This window comes from Rhynchophorus ferrugineus, unplaced genomic scaffold (assembly GCF_030347505.1).
Source record: "Rhynchophorus ferrugineus isolate W39M unplaced genomic scaffold, kcgeb_rfMv2 rfM3, whole genome shotgun sequence".
Taxonomy (NCBI): Eukaryota; Metazoa; Arthropoda; class Insecta; order Coleoptera; family Curculionidae; genus Rhynchophorus; species Rhynchophorus ferrugineus.
In genome coordinates this window covers 56429600-56447401 of record NW_027472582.1, presented here as the reverse complement: position 1 = coordinate 56447401, position 17802 = coordinate 56429600, and the positions used below count along the sequence as shown (strand labels likewise).

The following is a 17802-nucleotide window of genomic DNA, read 5'->3' as shown; positions in this document are numbered from 1 at the left end:
ATTTCGATAGTAACGCATTATCTATACTCTTGGCCTTCATCAATTGTTTTGATTTCAATGCATATCGAAAGCTCAACGGATAATTAATTTTGTACAAAATTGAATCACATAAACCATTCGATCCATTAATTTAGACTCCATTAATAGACTAAATTGTTGCGGTACACAATGTTAATTCAATATATATATATATATATATATATATATATATATATATATATATATATATATATATATATATATATGAAGATGATAAGTATAATTAACGTATAAATAATTCTAATTTGCCACTATTCTAAACCAGAGAAAGAAGGGTTGGTTTGTTCTGAATACATATACCGTCAAAATCAAAAAGCTATCGAACTTGACAAATAGAAACGCTAATTTTGTAAAATCAAGTGCGGTTTTTTTTATAAGGGGAAATGCAGTGTTTACTAGGCAGATACAAGTAACAGTCAACAAGATCTACAAATGGACTAGAGATTGGAATCATAAAGCCAATTTGGATATATGGGATGGAAATATAGGGTTGCACTAAAAGATCAAACCAAGTAGTAATTGAATTAGAAGAACTAAACCACACGAACTTGTATAGTGTAAATTATTACTCATAAAATTAACTTAACTAATTTCATTTTATTTTAATTAATTTGTATATTAAGATTGTACTAATCATATATATATATATATATATATATATATATATATATATATATAAAAGATGCCAAATTGTGTGACTAGAATGCCGCTATTTTTAAAATAACTAAATAAACATATTTTCTATCCGACAGTATCCGAAACTGCCCAATTAGATAATATTAACATATAAATCGATATTAAATCTATTTCTATTTAAAAAATGATAAATAAGCAAGTAAATGATTCTAAATATAAATTATAAATGCTTTTGTTGCGCTATGTCCGAAGCATCTAAAATTAGATATCTCTTTGGTAGCTAGTTACCTTCCTCGGGCCTCTTAAAACACATAACTGCGCAATTTTTCACTCTTCGTTACCAGGATTGTTTATATAATAATATATTTCAATTTATGACAAACATAAATAAAAACATTATATTTTTACCGTATTCGAATATGGTTTAAATTCAGCATTCTCATCCATCTTTTACTTTGCGTAATATTTCGGGCGATCCGAAATTCATATAAACTCTTGACATATACCACTGTGATCAAAAAATACTAAAATGATTACTTTAACTATTAACTTTAACTGCGTTATCGCTTATTATGATTTTCTTCCTTTGGGCTTAACTGTCAACAAGAAATATTATATGAGTAGAAATGTTATTTTTTAACCGACTTGATCGGCGCAATGGTAAAGGCGACAGGACGGTCCTTCTACTGTTGCGATAATCGCGGATTCGAATCCTGCTGGGGCATGGTCATAAATTTATGTTTGTGATTGTTTAACATTTGTGATTGTCCTTAGGCAAGAGTGCAAAATCCGACAATGAAAGTGATCCCAGTCACGCCAGTAACCAGACTTGGTTGGTGACTCATCAGTCGGTAGACTTAATGCCGAGGATCGTGGTTGGAGGCCCACGTTAAATTGTAGGTCCAGTCCAGATAAACCCTCGGTGGTAAAAACGAGATTTCAAAATATAAAAAAAGAAATGTTATTTGAATCCTATGTTGCACCCTTTAACTTTGGGTTCTCTACCAAAATTTTTGCCCTCCTTTGAAATCTAAACTGATATAGCTCTGTTGGACTATTTTGCTCTATTTTGTCATATTTTATTAACAGACTTCAAAAAAAATGAGGAGGTTCTATGTTCGACGGTATATTTTCTTATGTATGTTCACCGATTTCTCCGTCAATTATGGACTGATTTTGAAAATTCTTTATTCGAAAGAGTGCACCTCAAGTCAGAATCTGATGGCGAAATCCGAGGAAATCGAGAGAAACCGTCAAATTTCAAAGGCACGTACAAAGTTTTCACATATTTTTATCTAAAATAATTAGATATTTGTGTATAATCTTATTGCTAAACTGATGTAACAGAAGACTGGAAGTCGTTCAGTGCAAAAGTTCGGTTTGCTTTTTAAGCACTAACCATATCACATGGGAAGTCGTAGAAATACTGCAGGAAACTGTCTCTCTGGTGTAGTGATTTGAGAGTTAAGCTCAAACGCGGAGCGTTCGATTCCCGGCGGGGGCAACGATTTTTTGCTGTTGTTCTAGTTTGGTTAGAACATGGCTAGGTAGCGGACCACGGAACCTGAAGCGTTCCTTATTTTAAGTCATTGTTTCTTTATTCCTATTTTTACTCATACGGGCTGCGCTTTTACTTGGCCTACCCATTGTAATACTTAATAAAATAACTGCATAATTTGTTATGTAAATATCTAACGCTAAAAAGAGAAAAATAAAATATTTAAAAAAAATTAATCGACTTCAAAAATTAAATAAAGAACTCAGTAAAAAGTAAAAATAATCAAACTTAGATTTCTAACACAAAAAAAAGTTTTAAAATAAAATATGTTTATAATAATCGTTGTTGCATTTTTAATTAAGCTCATTATACGGGATTAAGGTGAAAAGTTTTCGACCAAGCACATATATGGTGTTCCAATCACCAAATAATTATATTTTCCGTCTGGTACGTGTTATTAGCTGTATAACAAGTTTGAACTTATTCTTTCAATATGCTTGATTACACGAATTTTTCCGAGCTTTCGGTTGAAATTGATACACATCTTGTTCTAAAATTCTCAGGTTTGGATAGAGTGATCCAAAGCAAATTCATGCAAAATTGACAAAAGTTTACGGGGACTTACGGAAATGTGAACAAATGAAACATGGTCAAATTCGAAGATTCGAGAAGAGTCGTGTGAAGAACGACCAACGGCACAAACAACCAAGGTGAGGTAAAACAACTACAAGCCAATATTACTACAACCCTCTTGACCAGGTTTATTCGCTGAAAAAAAACTTCGCGAGAAGTAAGGTTTGATGAAGGAAAACCCGTCTTTCACCATGACAACTCATCTGTATACAAGAATATACTGGCAAGAGAACTGCAAGATATTTGGTACCATTTTTATGACGTTCATTTGTATTAAACTATAAAAAATATTCAATGAACAAGTTAACAACGACGCATGAATATTTTCAGTTTCCACTTGGAGCGAATAAACTGTTGAGGACTAGATATTAATTCGTCACCATATAACAAAAATCTTGCCGAGCTGATTTCTTAGCATCAACGTGAACATGATCATAATAACATGTGAGCATACGTCCTTTATTCGCCGCAAGTAGTTGGGATGAAACCTTATTTGGATATTACAAAAAATCCCGAGAAGACCCACCTAATAACCTGTCGAGTGGCTGCAAAATCAGGACAGTCTTGGCATGAGTGTGGCCAGAGCAAGAAGGAAGAGTCCTAATTCAAAGGAGATTAAATGAGCTTCTAAACTGACATCTCGAATAAACCATAGTTTTATGATAAAAACCGCCTGCCCACCCTCAATTCTCACAAACATCATCATTCAACATAATTCCCTTCAAAGGTGATACATTGATTATAGCGACCCTCCAATATTTCGATGAAATTTTTACAGTACGATTTGTCCTTTGCTTCAAAATAGGCAATCACTTCTTCATTCGACGAACATTTCTTCCCAGCGAGCATTCTTTTGCCTTTTGATTTTTGCCATCGTTTTCATTGACTTGTGACACGGTGCATTATCTCGGTAAAGCAGCACTTTCTTTTTCTTCAAATGCGGCCGTTTTTCGGCGATTTTGTCCTTCAAAGGTTCCAATAACGTTATGTAATAGTCGCTGCTGATGGTCCTTCCTCTTTCAAGGTAGTTAATGAAAATTATTCCGCGCGCATCCCAAAATACAAACGCCAAAAACTTCCCAGCCGACTGGTGCGTTTTCCCGAGCTATGTTGCTTTTTCATGCCCAAATATTCGTGAATGATATGATGTACACGTTCAGTGAATCTGAGTGTCTGCTATTTCATTCAATTTCAATTTACGGTCATTCAAAATCATTTTGTGGATTTTTTAAAATGTTTTCGTCGGTATCAACCTCTTTTGGGCGTCCACTGCGTTCACCGTCTTCGGTGCTCATTTCACCACGTCTAAACTTAACATACTTTGGTGCATACCTTAGTAATACCAATCCTTGATGGTTGGATTTTCCTGGGGCAGTGTCCGGGCTGGAACTCGGTATCAAGCCAAGTTTTTACTTCAACTGTATTTTTACCCTTCAAAAAGCAATATTTTATCAACACGCGAAATTCCTTTTTATCCATTTTTTTTCACTATAACAAAAGTTGATTCACTCAAAATGCTATCATTCACAAACTAACCGACAGCTGTCATATTTATACACGCATCTTTTGAGGGTTAGGGCTAGCTAAAAATATATGGATTTCATTCCAGTAGCGCCATCTATATCAGGCCGGGTACTTTTCAATTAACCTGTTACAATAAACAAATAATAGTCCTTGGTAGTATTTCAAACAAATAAAATGAAAAAATTCTCACAATTCCATTCTCAGTTCTAGTTTTTTTTTCTTAAATGTTACTGTTAAGGGTAATTATAAAAAAATGTTGCAAACACTGGCGGATATATGCTACGGTAAGTGTAAAATGATTCGCAAAATCCCAAAATATAAAATGCAACCCTCAAGTACATTTTGCATTAATATATAATACTTTTTATGGAAAAGTTTCAATAGAATATTAATGCAAATGCTTCAACTACATCGAAACCGAGCAATTTATATCGAGAGACATGCAAAACAGGTGAATGAAAATGAGCCGATTTATTATGTGGGGTGACGCAGCCTTGACAAACTTATTTTCGAATGAATTTATGCGGAGATTCAAACTAAATTCGTTTTTGCAGATACATCATTTACATAGACTTTTATGGCGCGCATCATTAAAACAGTAAATGTGTTCAATGTCAACCGGTCGATACAAGCCAGATTTATTAGTAGGTAAGAAGATTTGGTGAAAAGAAAAACGCTTCGCACAGGTAGTTTACATCGTAAAGGTTGAACCGATAAAACCATTAAATGCTATCATATAAATATTTATTAAAAAATAAACATTAGTAGGATATATCTCGGAATTACTTTCTCTTGATTTCTTTGTTTACCAAAGTCTTGGGTGACTGACTGACTCATATACCGTAACTCGAATATTTGAGCTTTTTACAAAAAATATACATAATTTATTTTATATATCATAGGGCACCTCTCATGGCATGTTTTTATATGTGTATCATTTATTTTCTCTTCATTCGGACGTTTAATAAGCTTGTGTAGTAATCAGTGGTGAATGTTCAGGTTATTAGCTAGATTTAGCTCCCGTTGACTTCTGACACTTCTCACCAAAAATTCCTTTGAGGCGATTTTTTCTGGCTTTTCGTAGAACCACTACATTTATTTTTCGTTTATAACAAACTACAAATTCGTTTTCTCATTTTCTGAAACTTACTAAACAACATATTTTAAATATATTTCGCTAGTGCTGAAAAATAAAAACTTGGAAACTAATTAAATTACTAAAAGGAGAAGAATCTTTTAAAATATCAGGTATCTGACAACAATTGTGAAGTATTTAGATTAAAACTTATGAAATAGTTAAAATGCGAATATCAACGGTAGTTTCTGTGGGATCCACCTTTGCCAAATTATCTCACTTAGAGTCTGTAAAAGTTATCACCGACATATTACATTTTTCCATATGCATTGAACATAATAAACATTGACATAATGACGAGGACGATGATTAATATTGAATAATCACTCTATATGAATCTAAATAATAATTATACATATTTCTTTATAATACGTTACAGATGTGTTGATTTCTGCAATTTTCAGTCAAACTTGTTCAATGTTTTGCAGGTGATGGGTTAAAACGGACATTAAAGGGTATTACATTTTGAAAATCATTTTAAAAGTTTGTTTTGTTAAAATATTTATTATTCGCTAGCTGTAACGTCTTATGGTCAATTCTAATTACATCCATAAACATTTGTTAAAGTTCTATATACGCTGAATCATGTAATTTCTAGAAAAACATTTTATAAAATAAAAACCCAATATTATAACTGAAATTTGACAATACAAAACAGAACAATATAATATTTTCATGAACATTTCAGAACAACTGATTGAGTCTCTATTCAAAAAATTATTTAAAAATGATCTTGATCAATCAATAAACAGAACGTGTTAATTATTATTTGGTGTTAAATATGGTACGTACAAAACAATAGGCCCTCGATAAACTGTAGAAAATGTATCAAACAAATATATTGTGAAACAAAATAGTGACCAAGAGACTGTTAAAAGTCATTTATAAAAATCCGAAAACGAAAACAAGGTCGCTGTGTGGGTGCCACGTGATGACGGCAAAAAGTTTGATTGGTCGTGTTTTTTTTTTAACTGAAACACTGGATATGCCATAGAAAATTGAACCATTTATTAAAAATATACCCGACATCCTTAGTGGAAAATTAAAATGTGAAAAAAAATTCGATAAAAATTCTCAAAAATATTATATTAGATGCATGCACATGAATTTTGACTATTGATGAAAATGTGATAATCATGGAACGATCAAAATTAATAATTCCTTTTGTCGTTTGATTTGCAGAAATCTACTGTCAAAGCCTATCAAACACTTTTAGAAACTTATAATGATGCTGGTCAACGAATGACAGTTCGAAGACAACGAAGTGCAAGACTCAAAGCACAAACGTTTACATAAGACAGGAATAATCTAAAAAAATGGAAACACACTAAATACTAATACCGCACGGATTGACTAAAAATGTCATTTCATACCCTTTCACCAACGCGGGTTCATTGCTTGCCAGGCAATGTGGATATACTACATCACTCACATCGACACCATATCCATACTACACCAAGTATCCATATCCTTTTAAAGTGAAGAAAATGATCAGGATACATGCAAGCACCTAATATTAACTCCAAATAACATAATTTAAATAAGATAAACTCTCTGTTTACAGAGATACTCCTGTTGCTACAGTTGAAAAATTAACAGATCCATCATTAAAAATGATATCGCTTGAGTTAAAAATAAAATCTAACAGGTCTCGAATTCTTCTTTAAAACTTATTCTTCCTCATCAGAACCTAATTTTCCTATTTGAATTTTGATTCTCACTATAGCCATCTTGCCAACGAAGTATCTTAATGACGACAAACTTTGACGAGACCCATGTTTTTCAAATACGTTGTTAATAGTCTTGTTTTATTGAATTTAAAATACAAAAAATTGTTTTAAAGACCAGACAGAATCCGATATATCAATCAGTATGAATCAGTAAAACAATAGTGCGCGATCTTTACCAACTAATTGATTAAACGCCTAAAAGAAGAGATAGAGAAGAAAAACCAACAACAGAAAACATATCTTAAGAAAATAGTAAAAGCTAGCTAAATTTGGACGCAAATGGAAATTCACCAAACACTATTAATATAATAGGATATAATTTCTTAATACTTATTTGTTTGAGCTTTGTTAAACTTCCTTCATGAAATTTAAAAAATCTATATGTTCACAGTTAAAAAATTCGTGGCTATTCAAAGAGCTATAAACAGACACAGATTATTATGCCAGCTTGTTTGGCGCAGTGGTAAAGGCGACAAGACGGTCCACCTACTGTTGCGATATTCTTCGGTTCGAATCCTACTGGGGTATAATCGTATATTTATATTTGTGATTGTTTAATATTAGTGATTGTCCCAGGTAAGAGTGCAAAAACCGACAAGGAAAATGATCCCACTCACGCCAGTAACCAGGCTGGGTAAGACTGGATGTCTTCTGGGATGATTGCTAAGTTGGTCACTCGTTAGTCGGTAGGCTTAATGTCTAGAACCGTGATTCGGAGCCCACGTTAAACTGTAAGTCCAGTCCAGATAAACCCCTAGTTGGTAAAAGGAGAAAAAGAAACAAATTATCAATAAAAATTAAGGATAACTGTGTTCGCCACAGCAATAACAATATGATTAAATACTTTTTTCTTAAAGCTAATATTAATTTAATACAATTGTATAATAATTCAGTTCGTTGCAAAATATAGGTGATGAAATTGACCTATTTGTGGCCAGTAAAGAGCAAAGAATGTTAAAAAAAAAGAAAAAAAAACAATCAATACTTTCACCGTATCAAACCATGGTCCCTACAATATATGTATTTATAGGATTCGCCAAAATTAGTCGGTGTTCACATTAATTTTGTCAAAAGATAAATCCAATTTTCTCTTTTCGTGATAGGCGGTGTGGAAACATGCTTCCTGACCCATAAATCGAAATCGTTTCCAAGCAAATTCGCATATATTTACGCTGGCCGGAGGCTGGAACAAGGACGTCTCAAGGACGCATCCAGTCGTCCAATTCTAATGGGCCAAGCCGACAAACGTGCTGAGATAAATACCGATGACCTATTTTATTGGCTTACAAGGGTAAGTTAAAGCATTATCGCAACAGCAATCCGTTTTATTGATGTTATAATTGCACAAATTCACTTAATAAAAACTAATGAACAATTACTATATATTATAATTTAATCAAATGGAAATAACACATGCATAATTTATAAATAACACTTTGATGAACTAAAGTACTTCTAAAAATACACAAACAAATATAATTTAAAATTATAATGTATAATAATACTTAAAATATCAAAATTGACATTGTTAACATTGCTAAAATATTCTTAAATGCATCTCAAAAAATAGTCATAGTAAATCATAGTAATCATATAATCACCAATTTTTAATTGACCAATTTGATACAATATATAGGAAGCTATAATAGAATATCTCCAATAGAATTCATTTATTTCATATTCATTATATGATAAAATATATATATATATATATATATATATATATATATATATATATATATATATATATATATATATATATATATAATAACTTAATTTGTAGTTTGAATGCTTTAAAAATAACTAGATAAGTAAGCCTCAACATATAAAATTATATTTTTTAACTAAAAAACCTTACAGCGCCACCTGTTATTAAGTGCATCAACTTTTGGCGATACAGAAATCCAACTAACTTGTCACAAAAATGCCCTATATCCCAAAACAATTATGTTTATTTGAGGACGTAAATGATTTTAACCAAACATTATCGCACAGAAATCGTGCCAAAAAAATAAAAATTCTGCATGTAGTAACAACATGTGGTTGAGTTAACCAATACAAATTCGAACCTAATATATATAACGGCACTTGTAATTTTTCAAACTCATTCAAGGAAAACTTGACCTAAAACAAGTTTAAAAATGTAACCCCTTCTCTTTTGTTATATATTCGTTTACATATTGTATTTCTGTTTAAAAATATTAATGATTAGAGGACAATAAATATATCTCTTTACTGATAAACTATAGTAGTATTTGCAGAAAAAAATGTGTATAAATATTAAGAGAAACGCGGTCAGTGAACTAAATAGGTCGACCATGACTTTGCCATTGCCCTTTCTATATACAAACGGCCTATTTAAATGGCTTATTTTATAAAATTATATACTTACCCCGGTCAGAATTATCCATAGCTATTATTGCACAAAATTTTACAGGTTTTCACTCAAAATATTAACACTTTTCACTTAAAAAAGTACAAATAAACACTAATCAGTCTACTTTCGAAACGGTAAACATGGCTGAAACATTGTCGATTATCGGTCTTATATAAGAAATGTACTCAAAAAATCACTTATATGTAAATATAGAGACTATAAGTTTAAAGGGACACTTAAGTTTTGTGCAAAATTTTAAGCAAATATTTCGTAATTTTGGATAATTATCTGAGAAAGGCGACTTGGCCGTGTTGTTAAACCGAAAGTAGAACAGGTGGCGCCATCAATCAAGTAGAAAATGCGAAAGTTTACCTGTAATATATTACATAACAATTATATAAAATATTATGTTTTATTATACTTAGTGCCGTTGATTAAGATAAATAATCATTTACAACACATAAATTTTAATTGTTTATCACGTGATATTACAGATAGCTGTAAAATTTGTTTTATTGACAGATCACATGGTTGCTTGTTAAGTTGCATAATCTTAGAAGAAGCTTAGAATATATCATAATATTATATTTTATTAAACTAAAATTTTATTTAATTTTTTAATACGAGATTAAGTTATTCATTATTACATGTAAATATAACTATATTTGTAATATAATATTATTGTTATTGTAACACATATTTATTTTAATTTTTATCAGCTGATATTTGAATATTTGGTTGCCTAGTATTAATTCTTGCTTTTTGGGTATCTTTATTTATAAAATATATGTGATGAAAATAATAGAAATGCACAGAGTCTGACTTTTCGTTTGTCACGTGCATGTATGTTTAGATTTTAGATTGTCACTATGATGCTCCAAATAGTATTTGTCGAATCTTAGTGGCTAAAAAAAAATCGCCCAGTAGTGTCTTCGAAGACACACAGTGAAATGGGAGTGGCTTTATTCGCGCATTGACAATTTAGATTCATGGATATGGGAAGTTTTTTTCTACTTTAGTGTTCACTGTAAATTGAGCGGACGATCTTCGGAGAGGTTTTTCAAACGGTGTGAATCGGAAGTGCTGACTTACGCTGAGTTTTATACGTCGAGTAAATTACATTTCGTGTTATAATTATATTTCGTTTTCTTTGGCGCCGAGGAAAATTGCACCGGAACAATCCAGATAGTGTTTGGTGAATACAAAAATTCGAAATAACTGATAGCTGTATTGATTCGTTAGTGTTTAATCTAATGCTTTTTCAAGAAACCTACATTACTTTTTGTGACACTGAAATCATTTAAATAGTGTAAGTGTGTAAATAGATATACCATAATTTATATTAACTAAATTTGAGAGTGTTTACAGCAGCTGATAAGATCCGAAATATTAGATTAGCTAGTTGATTTTAGTAGTTACTAAAATTTAAGTCTTTAACTAACCACTGTTATGTAATGTAAAAATTATTTATGATAATTTTTTTAATCTGTTAAAAGGGCTCGACAATTAACCTAACTTTTTTTGTTTTCTAGATTATTCTTTTAAAATAGTGATTGGGTTAATATAATTTTGTGTAATAAAATATTGGAAGAATATTTCGCTAACAATATTTTATTTTACAATAAATTTATCAGTAGATGATCGGGTGATAATATCTGTATTTATCACTATTTCATTCGTTCACTGGAATTAGTGATATGTTTTATGTCACAGTTAAATAAAAATTAAGAATTGCTTTTTATATTAAAATATAACTGAAAATGAACTTCATATTTCAAAGTATACATAGAATAAAAATATTCAATCTTAGGAAATATAATGGATTTAATTTTAAGTGGTTATAAAAATGAATTATTGGCCTTGTGCACTTATAGATACTTCCGTTGCTACTGGGCTATTTAAAGATTGTTAAACAAGGTATTAACTGAAATATTAACTAAATTTTATGGCTAGTACAGCTTCAGTTAAATTGGCTATATAAATGTAATTGAAATTAGAAAATGTAGTCTATTCTTATTCTCAAAACAACTTACTAAGCTGTTAATACACACTTTACTTACAGAAAAGTTGTGGGTTCTTAATATAAATTAAACAAACATATTTCAATATTATTACGCATTCTTATGATAGTTACCATTTTATACACGTTTTAGACAAGACAAAAATAATTAAATTAGATATTTTCAAACATTGATTAGTGAATAAAGGCTATAAAGATGAAGCATTGACCTTATTCATGTACTCTTCCGCTATGAAAAGCCATTTAGAGTTCTTGTTTTTGTTTGTTGCTAGTGCATGATAGTAGCTCAAATAATTACGTATTAACATGCCGATATATTTATAGTATGAAATATGTATTAAGTGATTTTATTGAATTTTTTATATTAAATGTTGATGTAGATTGAATGAATCTATGATCTTTTAAAATTGATTTTATTTATTAATTAATTAAATCAAAAAGGCACGTAAATAAAAACGTTAAACTATTATTCTCAACCATTATTAATGAATAGACAATATTAGGACTGATGTATGCTAGGAACTATTTAAATATAATAAATAAGAGTTGATTTGTATTCAGCTACTTAATATTATATACGAGAATATTTATGGTTTCCATTTGAACCCATTTAGATGAAATCCATTCAGTAGCTAAAATTTTTTCAGACATTTTAAATGCTTTAAAATAATTTCTAAGAGTGCTGGAATGAAACCAGTATTATTTATAAGAAATTTTTGTTGACTTAGCTTCAGCAAACATAACAGGTCAATTGAAAAGTCCCCGGCCTGATACATAGATAGCGCTATTAGAATTAAATCCATATGTGGTGGTGCATGTATAAATTTGAGAGATGTCGGATCATTAGTTTGTGAATTATAGCATTTTGAGTGAAGCAATTTTTGTTATTGGGAAAAAATGGATCAGAACGAATTTCGCGTGTTGATAAAATATTGCTTTTTGAAGGGATAAAATACAGATGAAGCAAAAACTTGGTTCGGTGCCGAGTTTCCGGATACTGCCCCAGGAAAATCAACCATCAAAGGATTGGTATGTTAACTTTAAACGCGGTGAAATGAGCACCGAAGACGGTGAACGCAGTGGACGCCCTAAAGAGGTTCTTATCGACGAAAATATTTTAAAAATCCACAAAATGATTTTGAATGACCGTAAATTGAAATTGAATGAAATAGCAGACACTCTAAAGATATCAACTGAACGTCATATATCTCTGTGCAAAGTGGGTGCCGTGCGAGCTCACTATTGACCAAAAACAAGGACGAGTTTATGATTCGGAACAGTGTTTGAAGATGAGTTTTTGCGTCGATATGTGACAATGGATGAAACATAGCTCCATCATTTCACTCCGAAGTCCAATCGACGGCCATCCGAATGGACTGCATACGATGAACTCGCTCCAAAGCGTGGGAAAATGCAACAGTCGGCTGGCAAGGTTATGGCGTCTGTATTTTGGGATGCGTATGGAATAATATTCATTGACTACTTTGAAAGAGGAAGGACCATCAACAGCGACTATTACATAGCGTTATTGGACCGTCTAAAGGACGAAATCGCCGAAAAACGGCCGCATTTGAAGAAAAAGAAAGTGCTGCTCTACCAAGATAATGCACCGGGTCACAAGTCAGTGAAAACGATGGCAAAAATCCATGAACTGGGCTTAAAATTGCTTCCTCATCCACCGTATTCTCCAGATCTGCCCCCCAGCGACTATTTCCTGTTCTCAGACCTCAAAAGAAAGCTCCCTGGGAAGAAATTTTCGTCATATGATAGCCGTAACTGTGGCCTATTTTGAAGCAAAGGACATACCGTACTACAAAAACGGTATCGAGAAGTTAGAGGTTCGCTATAATCAGTGTATCAACCTTGAAGGGAATTATATTGAATAAAAAAACTAATTTTGCCAATAGAATGTGTTTTACTATGGTAGGCCGGGGACTTTTCAATTGACCTGTTACATATGATTTTAATTACCAAAAATAGGGCTCATTACAATACAATATATTAAGGCTATATATTACAGTTATATATGTAGCAATACATTAAGACTATAATAATTATAATTGAATTGTTATACTATTTATAAATTAAATTATATTCCTTTTTAATTTACCGAAGTGAAATTATATTAGCTAATATGTTATTTTAAAATTACCATACAATTTGATTGCAGTTTATTATATTAACTTAAACTGACATATTTGATTGTATAATTTGTATCATGTACAAAAGGAAATCATAAAGGGGCAAAAATGTTTTGAGTTATAAATTAGACAGAAGAAAAATTACTGTTTTGTCATCTTTGAAGTATTAACCAGAATTAGAACTTGACTGCTTTCATGTCTCCAGTGAGAAATTAAGAACAAGCTAATAATCACTGGACTCTAAATAGAATATCAATAGTGCTAATTAAGTAAATAATATAAAAGCAGTTTCAAGGCCCGGCGTCTCCGGACCACCTCTGGATTCTTCGAAATATGCTTGGAAATACAGGTTCAGAGGGTTGGAGGTGAAGAAGTGGGAAGCACCACTTCTAATCATACTAAGATAATGTAATTAGGTTAGGCAAGACAGCAATAATGAATACTTGCTTTTATAGATATAGCATAGACCAAATGGAAAAATTAAATTCAATAATAAAAGATCATAAGTAGAAGATGAAAAAAGAAAAGCAATTAATTAAATGAAAAATTTAAGTAAAAGGTAGAGAATACTAGACACAGGAGTCTTGACTATGATAGTATGTGAGAATTAAAAAAATCGTTGATCGATTTTTTGGCATTAACCAGATTAAAATAATAATTTTCAAAGTGCTTGGCATATTTGTTGATATATGAAATATTAGGTTTATGAATTGCGTCTCCGGATCACCTCTGGATTCTGCGAAATATGCTTGGAAATACAGGTTCAGGGGGTTGGAGGTGAAGAGGTGGGAAGCACCTTTTCTAATCATATAAGATAATGTAATTAGGTTAGGCAAGACAGCAATAATGAATACCTGCTTTTATAGATATAGCATAGACCAAATGGAAAAATTAAATTCAATAACAAAAGATCATAATTAGAAGATGAGAAAGGAAAACCAATTAATTAAATAAAATATTGAAGTAAAAGGTAGAGAATACTAGACATAGGAGTCTTGACTATGATAATATGTGAGAAATAAAAAATACATTGATCGATTTTTTGGCATTAACCAGATTAAAATAATAATTTACAAAGTGCTTAACATATTTGTTGATAATGAAATATTAGGTTTATGAATTGCGTCTTCGGACCACCTCTGGATTCTGCGAAGTATGCTTGGAAATACAGGTTCAGGGGGTTGGAGGTGAAGAGGTGGGAAGCACCTTTTCTAATCATATTAAGATAATATAATTAGGTTAGGCAAGACAGCAATAATGAATATCCGCTTTTATAGATATAGCATAGACCAAATGGAAAAATTAAATTCAATAACAAAAGATCATAATTAGAAGATGAAAAAGGAAAACCAATTAATTAAATAAAATATTATAGTAAAAGGTAGAGAATACTAGACATAGGAATCTTGACTATGATAATATGTGAGAAATAAAAAATTCCTTGATCGATTTCTTGGCATTAACCAGATTAAAATAATAATTTACAAAGTGCTTGACATATTTGTTGATATATAAAATATTAGGCTTATGAATTAATTGAAAAATTTTAACAACAGATGGTTTTTTGGTGTGTATTATATCGCATCAGGTATATTTGTAACCAGCTTTATGTTGAAGCCTCACTTGCAGACTTTTCAGCGTATATTGTTCGCCGCAGTATTTTCCGTACAAATTTTCAGTGCTTGTAAATGTATGAATTTCTGAGTAAAACGCGTTTGCAGAAAGTTTTATTTTACTGCAATTTGACGAAAATTGCGGCAGGAGGTCACCGAATGTTGTGTGATGCTTGTGACAGCCGTGTCCCATTGATTTCAATAATGAATACTGCTTTAGAGGTTTTAAAATTGACGATTTTGATAGCGAAGACAAATTTGAAAGTTTGACGGCATTACTCGACGGTGATCCGTGTAAAACGCAGGAAGAATATACGGAATTAATGGTGAGCTGCTAAAACCTAATACAACTATCAATCGCTTTCAACTACAATTGATGTGTTCGAGCTGAGCACTGCGCGAAAACAGCCGGAATACGAGCAAAGGCACAACAGTGGTGTTCTTCAGCGTGACAACGCTCGACCACATGTTGCAAAACCGGAAAACATAAAAATGGAAGTGCTCCAGCGCCCGCCGAATTTTCCAGACTTTGCTCCTTCTGATTAGTACTTGTTCCGATTACCTGTCTGAGCAGCGCTCCACATCTTATAATACTTAAATGTGACGATTTGTTGATAGCATCAAAATAGAAGTTCTTTCGAGTTGGAATTCGTAAACTGCCTGAAAGATGGGAAATGTAGCGGCTATCAATGGATAATACTAATAAATAAAATCCTTTGTACTGATTTTTCACAATAAAGCTTCAAATTAATAAGAATAATCCTTTAAAATTAATTTATGTCTAATATAAATTAATATAAAAGTATATAAAATTAAGGTCACCTAACTGCAATTAACTGAAATTCATACGTTTTTAATGATTTAAGAATATATTTTAAAGGAGAAATAGTTATTATCTTTATCTGTTTAATATGAATGAAAATATTTTATTGTTTAATCCAAATATTTAAGTAAGATAACTCTTGGTAATGATGGGTCTATATCAGAATGTATTATATTTAATAAAATAAAATGGGAAATTAGATTAGAGTGCAGCGACTTGATGAACCTGGGTCACATCAATTCGAGCTATTAACGCGTGATTTTTCTTTGTCTAACAAATTGTCAATATAAACAAACTTTGTATTGATAAATAACATTACATGGATTGTATATTGCAATTAGTCTAGAATCATTCATGTAATTTGCTAAATATTTGCTAACTGTTTGAATATTATAGTAGTAATTACACATTTTATTTTTATTAATAGAATATCAATTAGCTATTTTGCTAAAGTTAACTGGTTTGTCCTCCTTTTTATTGTTCAGCTCTGAATTATTTTTTCCATCGCATGCTTCAATTAAATTAATTATTATTAATAGAGAGTCGAGTTAATGGCACTGCCAAGTTCAAGCAGCTCATTGCGACCAATTCCACCAAACATCATTTTCCTTGAAGTCAATGCGAAAATTGCAACCATTGTTTGTGAAGTTTCTTTAGCATTACGATCCCAGCTACGATCTTTATAGGGCATTATTTCTGTACATAATGGACTTATCATAGCCCTTAATCATTTGTTTCACAAATTACTTGATTTCGTTTGGTTTTGAGCAGCGAGTCTTAAGTGGAAACTTGGTTGTAGGAATGTTCGTCGGGTCGGTCAGTCGGTCGAAATGTGTTGCTGCCGCTGCGATTATTTGTCAGAACACTCACTACTATTTTTGGAAGGAATTTGCACAAGAACTGAAAACACTGGTTGAAGAAATACTGTTTATTTCAATGTGGTCAAATGATACATGTGGTCGACGGGAGAATTGAAAGGATATTAGGTTAGGTAGAGGAAGTACGGTAGCGCTGTGGAAGTGGTACTACTACAAGGGGATGGAGAAAATAAAAAAGAGCGAGACGTCGTCGTGATGGTCTTTTATAACCTGGAACTGCATGGTACCAATCCACCGACGTTGCTAACCTTTGTAGTTGTTGTTGATGAATTCCTGGTGGCCTAAAGGGTCGTGGCGGTCGCCACATAACTCCCCTCCTAGTGGAACTGCCGTGGAACGTACCTGTATGTGGTGCAAGTTCCGGAGTACACCCGCGATCACGCAAACAACCGCCCGGGGACTGCTGATGAGATGGGGATCCCAACCTGAGCGAGGAGTTTTACGGGATCAGCTGCCATCGGATCTGTAGCAGGACGTTGTTCATCTTGGGGCGTTTAGCTTTGTTTAAGGGTACCTGTAAGTGTGTTACGTATCCCGTTTCGTTATGCGAGGGTGTTCATGTGTTGATGATATACATGGTGGGCTTCTGTGGTTTTCGTCGATCAGGCTAGTCTCGTGGGATGTCGTCGACCATGTGATGTTGATGGGTTCCGTTCCTCGTACTATCCTTCCATGCACGTGTCAATTACCTGTCGAGTGGCTTATGTTGAGTTGATTTACCTGTTAGGCACTTTGATCACGTCGGGGTCACCAAT

The 17802-nt window shown here is 32.2% G+C and overlaps 2 protein-coding genes across 13 annotated transcripts in view; one reads left to right on the top strand and one right to left on the bottom strand.

Moving 5' to 3' along the window:
- Positions 1 to 9915, bottom strand: part of usp (retinoid X receptor ultraspiracle) — a 93556-nt gene extending 83641 nt beyond the window's left edge. Inside the window, exon 1 of one of the 3 annotated variants that reach the window (XM_076400889.1) lies at positions 9588 to 9915. In XM_076400889.1, coding sequence (XP_076257004.1) covers positions 9588 to 9606 — 19 coding nt within the window. In that variant the 5' untranslated portion in view covers positions 9607 to 9915. Of the gene's footprint in view, positions 1 to 9583 lie in introns of all 3 variants that reach the window. The other 2 variants (XM_076400888.1, XM_076400887.1) reach the window with 2 other exon arrangements.
- A 470-nt stretch (positions 9916 to 10385) lies between these two features.
- Positions 10386 to 17802, top strand: part of sky (GTPase-activating protein skywalker) — a 207937-nt gene continuing 200520 nt past the window's right edge. For all 10 annotated transcript variants that reach the window (XM_076400870.1, XM_076400863.1, XM_076400868.1 and 7 more), the window contains exon 1: positions 10386 to 10881. The gene's annotated coding sequence lies outside the window, so the exon portion shown is untranslated. The remainder of the gene's footprint in view (positions 10882 to 17802) is intronic.